This window comes from Zophobas morio, unplaced genomic scaffold, assembly GCF_036711695.1.
Source record: "Zophobas morio isolate AGI-343-1 ecotype UQ-CSIRO unplaced genomic scaffold, CSIRO_AGI_Zmor_V1 ptg000419l, whole genome shotgun sequence".
NCBI lineage: Eukaryota > Metazoa > Arthropoda > Insecta > Coleoptera > Tenebrionidae > Zophobas > Zophobas morio.
This window is the reverse complement of record NW_026972523.1, coordinates 314125-321218: the sequence shown is the minus strand read 5'-3', so window position 1 is coordinate 321218 and position 7094 is coordinate 314125. Positions and strand designations below refer to the sequence as shown.

Sequence of the window (7094 nt, the reverse complement as noted above, 5' to 3'; positions counted from 1 at the left end):
TATATTTCAGTTTGCTTAAAGTTTTTGTTATCCTAATTTCCGAAAAAATAGTAACCATAAAGCATAAGTATTATTGAAGTGACATAGCGTAGAAATAATGGTTTCTCAGTAATAACTCGTTTACATTTGTTGGTATAGTAAATAAAGTTATTCACTACTTAAATAAATTACGTTGTGCCCAACATTATAAACCTCAATTTAGGTAACAAACTTTTAAACTAAGCAATTGGCAAATCCATTTTTTAGATAACTGTATTGGGATGTGAAAAAAATTAATTCTTATATATGGAAACTTATTTAAATATTCTTTTTACTGAACTCTTAATATGTCTACAAATTTTATAAATTCCAAGAGTGAATATGTTAAATGTATATTTGCATACTGACCATTATAAATAGTAAATACCTCATATTTAAATCGTTAATACAGATTCACCTAAAATCTAAAACTTAAAATTATGAAATTAATATTATCATTTTTTTTACTTTTTATCATTAAAAGTCTAAATGCTAAGGCTTACAGTAAAGTAAATCGCGAGCTGGGAATAAAATATAATGGTAGTAACAAACATATCGCAATAACTTCATATAAATTACTATTTGTATCATAGAAGAGTAATTATTATAATTACTTTTTTTCTCTCTTTCAAAGTATTTCCTGAAGACTTCTAGAAAAAAAAATTATATTCAAGAATTAAATATATAGATTTTATATAATATATATCTGGGCTAAGAAATGTAAAAGTTTTACGGCTTGTTTTTTAGTAATAATATATTATTTAAAGAATTTGAAAAAAGTTTTCGGAGACTTCAAGCAGCGAGATACTACCAAGCAGATCCTCCAACTATAGAGCATATTGATAACGGTTGCACCGCCGTTATACTCAAGTTTATGAACATAATTAATATATAATTTACAGATGAAACAAATGACTTGGACGAAGAGACCTTTCAAAGTACTACTAACGCAGAGAATGGTTATTAAAATTAAAAAAATATATAAATATTTATTATCTGTTTATCTAATTTTTAAAAGTTAAATTTTAAAATTTATTTATTTTGTTGTTTATTTGTAGTAGGAGAGTCTGAGATAGAATTTAACGACTTGCTAATGAAAAACAAAAATACTCAAGAAAATTGTATGTTTATTACTTTTTATTATAACTATCTATTTATAGTTTTAGCCTCAATTTATATGGCTCTCTGTAACTTTTACTAATTTTTTAAAAATATTAAATAGTGTGACAAAATTTATTATCGAGTAAATTAAAATTATCTGTCATCTTTGACACCAATGTAATAAATGCTTTATATTTCAATTCTTAACAAAAAGTATATAAACTTGTTAAGTGAAAGCTATTTTAGTAACAATTATTCAAAGGAAATTATAAATAAAAGTTTAATGGAGAATGCCGCCTTTATTTCGGCAAGCCTCTAGAGTTGGTTTATCAGCGCGTGCCCTACAAAAACGGAAGTTTAACGAATAACTAAAAGTAGTGAAGTTTATGAAAGCTACTGAAAGGATTGCTACAGAAAAGATTTTATTTATTTTAGAAGTAGCGATTTTATATTTAGCTTACCTTTACATAAACGCCTGATAAAGCCAATGTATACTTTCAATCTAATCCAAAATTTTTATTATTATTAAACGCTGCATATTCTATTGCTTATAATAATAAAACATAACAGATTACTTTTTATAACTATCCTTTAGACTTTTATATTGCTATAACATACTCTTTTATAAAAAAGTTGAACTTCGCTTAAAAACTTTGCTAATTGCCAAGAATAAGAATGAAGTTACATTACCTCGCCTTTATTTACAAGGTTAGTTAGTACCACGAGATTAAAATTTAAAAAAAATGATGTAAAATACAAAAATAAGGTGTGAGTACTGATTTTGATATCGCTGAAAATTTTTCTACGTATTCAAAATCTTCTTTTAGGTTATAATTAGCCTGAATTTGATAAACTATTAGCTTAATAATGGTTTATTATATAACGTACTCAAGTTCAATAGTTATATCCAATTCTTATAATTTGTCTTTGGACGAGTGGAAGGAAATTAGAAATTATTGCGATAAATATAATATAAGACTTGTTGTTTTAAACTCGGAACCATCGCTTTTAGGAGGTTTAATATATTCCAAACATTATTCATCCTACACATTTATGAACATTTTAGTAAATTATATTGAAATTAATGGCGATCAGGAGAAAACAATGCTTTCTTTTACTCCTCAAGCGAAGGAAAAAGGCATAAATATTTTCAAATATAAATTTTGTAAAAATTTAAATTTTTTTAATATTTTTTAAAGAGCTTCAAGGAATTATGTGCGAGCAATGCACCTGGAGTATGAATGGAATTAATCCGTAAGCCTAAAACAAATTCTGAATATTAAAATATTTGTTAATAATACTTTTATTTTCTTATAAAAAGTATTAGAGCGGTTAAAGGAGACAACCTCGAAGATTTCTTGCCTTTGCTGGAAGTCAAATCTCCAAATACTAATGGTTATTAATAATTAAAATACAAAAATCTTTTACAATTTAGATGATTTTTTTAATTAAATATTTGTGTAACAGGCGTGGTCGCAGCAATATTTAAAAAAGGGAATCACGAAGAAATGCATTTCTTTTTTAACACGTTATTGCTTGAAGTTGAAAATGACTTTGGTCCTTTTTCTATATATAAATTAATTTCTTTTTAATTTATTCATTTTTTTTCAATTTGACGAAATTCACAGGTACTTTAAATTTTGTACAACGTTACGAATACACTAAATTAAATCTTGCACTTGGCAATCTTTGGTTTGAGTGGGTAACAAAAGGTAAATTCTTTTAGTCTACTGAAGGATTTTTAGAAAATTAATTTTTTAAATATAATATAGGGATTTACTTGGGAAAAAGGAGAATTTTTCTTTGCATCCATATCGATGATTTGTAATTATCTAAAATTAATTTTGCTAATATTTTATAAACGATATCAACTTTACTTTTTTCATAAATTAATCTTTTTCAAAGATTTTATAATCCGACTGGGGTTTAGTTATAATTTATATTTTATAAAAATGATTATAATTTTCATTCCGAATTTTTAATGGTAATTTTAATAGGTAAATAAATAATTTTGATGATTAGCATTTACTAACTAATTAATAAATAATATTTTTTCATAAGCGGTATAAAGTTCACTTGTAACAAGATATTTTTAATTTAATTATTTCTATTATAATAATTCGAGTGGTATTTAATTTTGATTATTTTTTTATTAAATTGATTAATTATTATTTTTTATAAAAGTGGCAATTTTTATAAGCCTCCAAAGAATTTAACGATTATAACGATTTTTTCGTTTATAATTATTATTATAAAATTTTTTTAAAGGGGAAATTTTGTCTAAAAATTATTGATAAATTTATTTATTATACTTCATAGTTTTTTTTCTAAAGTGCAGTAAATTATAATTTTATTAATTATATTTTTCTTAAAATGCTTTAAAGATTAAATTTATAATTTATAATTTTTACTCTAAAACGTTCTAGAACGTGCCGTAAGTTATAATTTATTGACGTAAATTTTATAAATTATGTTAAAAATCTTATGAATTATTATTTTTTTTTAATGTGCAGTGGCGATTTATTTATTTTATTTTTACTTTACTGATTTACCTTAAATAATTTATTTATTTTTACTTTTAAGTATGTTCTAGAAGTTATTCAATTTTAATTTAATTTTATAATTTATTCTTATTGTTTTTAAAAATGCAGCACAGATTTAGAATTAATTATTCTTACTTTACTGATTTGTACTTTAATAATTAATTTTTTTTACTTCTGAATATATTTTAAAGATTATTTAATTTTTAATTATTTTATAAAGTGCAGCGCAGGAGTGTTGATAATTATTTTTACTGTACTGATTTACAATTTATATATTAAATTAAATCTATTTTTAAATTTTTTCAAGATTATCAATTTCAATTAAATCTTAAATAATGTTTAATATTATTTTTAATTCTTATTTTAATATCCATATTTTAACTAATACATTTTTTATATATTTTAATTTATAACTTTTTATTCTATTTTATTTTTTAATATACTTTTAATTATTTAATTTTATATTTATTTTAAAAATTTATTTTTTTTCTAAATTATTTGTATTAATTTAATATTTTTTGTTGTTTTACAAAATTGCACCACTAATTTTTAAATTATATTTTTTACTGGTTTACGTAATTTATTTTTGGTTTGGAAAATTTTTTAAGAACATTAAATTTTGATTCACATTAATAATAAATTTTTAAAAAATAATTATTATATACAGATATTTTGGAGAGATGTATACTTTAATTTAAGTAGTATTGCGCCGGTACAAAGTTTCTTAATTTATTTTTAATTTGATTACAAATTTATTATTATTATTAGCGTGAGTAAGCTTGAACACTTATTTTTAAATTAAATTTATTCTGTAAAAGAATTTTTTTTTTAAAAACTTATCACCATTTTTATTATTGGAGTTAAATGGATTCATAATAACGTAAATATAATAATAAAGTAATTTATTTAATTTACTTTTTTATTCGTTATTATCCAGCAAAATAGTTTTTTCAAGATTATTATTATATAGTTTTGCCGCTACGCAAATATACCGCAGCACCGATTTTCGAATCGGCGAGGACGCCGTTCATGCGGCAGTCGAGTGGATTCAGGCGACCAATCAAAGACTGCCTTCCGGTACTCGATCTCCTTCTCGATCTTAGATGTCCTTGTAAACACGTGGACATTCGATAGGTTCGAATGTTCGATTTGAGCTGGCCTATAACGGCGCTGGATATGAAGCTTTAAACTTTGAGCCTAGTTTTTATTATTATTATTATTAAAACTTTCAATCAATTAACTTTTTATATTAATATATATTGCATAAAAATGATATATTTATTATTTCCTTAATATTATTATTATTAAAACTTTCGATATAATTGTTATACTATATTACTTAATATTGCAATAATATAAAAAGTACGTGTTTTATTATTATTATTATAATAAAAACTTTCTATGCTAATTTTATTTTTTATATAATAATTATGAAACTTTTTTGTTAATATATATATTGCTTAAAAATAATATATTTCTATTTACTTATTTTAAAAAACGTTATATAATCATTATACTATCTTAATCCGTATTGCAAAAACATAAAAATTTATACATTTATTATTATTGCTAAAACTTTAAACTTATTATATAAATATTAATAAACTTTATTATTATAATTATTATTGAAACTTTATTATAATTATTTACTATATTATTTTATATTATATAAAAATTTATATACTTAATATTTATTACTATATTTACTTTTAATTTATTTTTTTCTATACTAAATTTAATATTTATATTATAATTATGAAACTTTATACATATTATTTATTTATTATTATTATTCATAAACTTTCAGTTTATTAACTTTTATACTAAATTTATATTTATATTATAATTATAAATCTCTAATGTTACAAAATGCATTTATTTATTATTATTATTAAAACTTTAATACTAAATATAGTTTTATATATAACTGATTTATTATTAATAAAGCTTTCAATATACTAAATTTTCTATACTAAATTTACTTATATTTTAATATTATGTAAAAAAGTATTTTTTATTATGTAGTATTAACTATTTTATTATTATTATTTTAACTTATTTTTAATAACTTTTTATTATAAATTTTACTGGTTATAGAATATTTTTTAAACTATATAAGATTTTATACTTATTATTTATTGTTATATTACTACTAAAAAGCTATATTCTACTGAATTTTTATAATGAATGTACTTTTATATTATAATTATTAAACTCTATTACTTTATATGACAATAAAAGTATATTATTATTTATTATTTAATATTACTATAATAAAATTTTTAACATTTCTTTTATTATTATTATTTTATGAAGGTAAAGGCGCTGGCTTAAGCGCGGCTGCTGAATCTTTCAAATGGTTTTTCTATTGGGTTTCTCACACGTGGACACACCAGGTTTCATCATTTTTCTTGCTCTTTTGTATTTTTAAAAAGGCAATACAATAGCATTAAAAAAAAATAACCATAATTTTATTTAAGAATTTGGATTGGCTGGAACCCGAAGAGTGCAGCAAAGGGGAGGACGTTTGCCAGACTTCAAGTGAACTTTTTTTTTTATTTAATTTTCTATACTTTTTATGTTTTATTCATTATTTTTTTTATAGTCAACAGGATTGAATGGGAGTTAGACGCTAATATTAAACTTATTAAAGGTTAATAATAATAACAATAATAATATTAAATTAAAATAAATAATAATAAAAGGAGAACCAATTTATTTTAGTGATATGAAAGAACACTTTAAAAATGGAGAAATGAATAACACAACTAGTAAGTAAACTTTTATTATTACTATTATTACTATTATTACTATTATTTTTATTATATTGTATTTTATATGATAATAAATATTCTTAAAATTAAAATAATAAAAATGTTTCTGCTTTAGCCAATTGTATTATTATAAACGAAAATAAATTGAAAGTGATTCGTCCATTTTTAATAGAAACCAATTAATTTTTCTGAGCACATTTTTATATAAACCGTACTAAATTCTGTTCTAACTAATTTGGTAGATTATAATAACATTTCATTAATCCTTATTATAAAAAATTGTTTATATATCAATTATTATGAATTATTATTATTACAATTTATTATTATTTTTATCATTATGTTTAATGCAACAGTAAATATAACTTTGAAACTTATTTATACTAAATATAAATAAATGCTTCAGCCATTGCATTCTTTATTGACGGTAATAAAATTAATTTGATTCGTCCGTTATATAAAAGGAACTAATGAACTTTTTGTGCTGCCGTACTTAATCAGTTGAACCAAAAATTTTTTATAACTGAATTGGTAGATTATAATAAATATTTATAACTGGTGTCAAATTATTGCCGTATCACAAACGTTTTTCTGTATTAATAATGTTAATTTTGTATTAATGATAATAATAGAAAATATATTTTTCAAAAATGAGCCC

The 7094-nt window shown here is 21.2% G+C and overlaps 1 protein-coding gene across 1 annotated transcript; it reads left to right on the top strand.

The window, feature by feature from the left end:
* The first annotated feature begins 2244 nt into the window (after positions 1-2244).
* Positions 2245-4885, top strand: LOC135120766 (uncharacterized). The gene is made up of 7 exons (XM_064045103.1): positions 2245-2373; positions 2441-2514; positions 2587-2676; positions 2748-2831; positions 2892-2943; positions 4633-4739; positions 4797-4885. The coding sequence occupies exons 1-7, from the start codon at positions 2333-2335 to the stop codon at positions 4883-4885; spliced, it is 537 nt and encodes a 178-aa protein (XP_063901173.1). The 5' UTR covers positions 2245-2332.
* The last annotated feature ends 2209 nt before the right edge of the window (positions 4886-7094 follow it).

Bases quoted from the DNA above. Each gene is read 5' to 3' on its own strand.
- LOC135120766 (XM_064045103.1), top strand. From the start codon at position 2,333: ATGTGCGAGCAATGCACCTGGAGTATGAATGGAATTAATCC. The intron at 2,515-2,586 runs GTTATTAATAAT...TTTGTGTAACAG, and splicing joins CAAATCTCCAAATACTAATG to GCGTGGTCGCAGCAATATTT. The intron at 4,740-4,796 runs GTACTCGATCTC...GACATTCGATAG, and splicing joins CAATCAAAGACTGCCTTCCG to GTTCGAATGTTCGATTTGAG.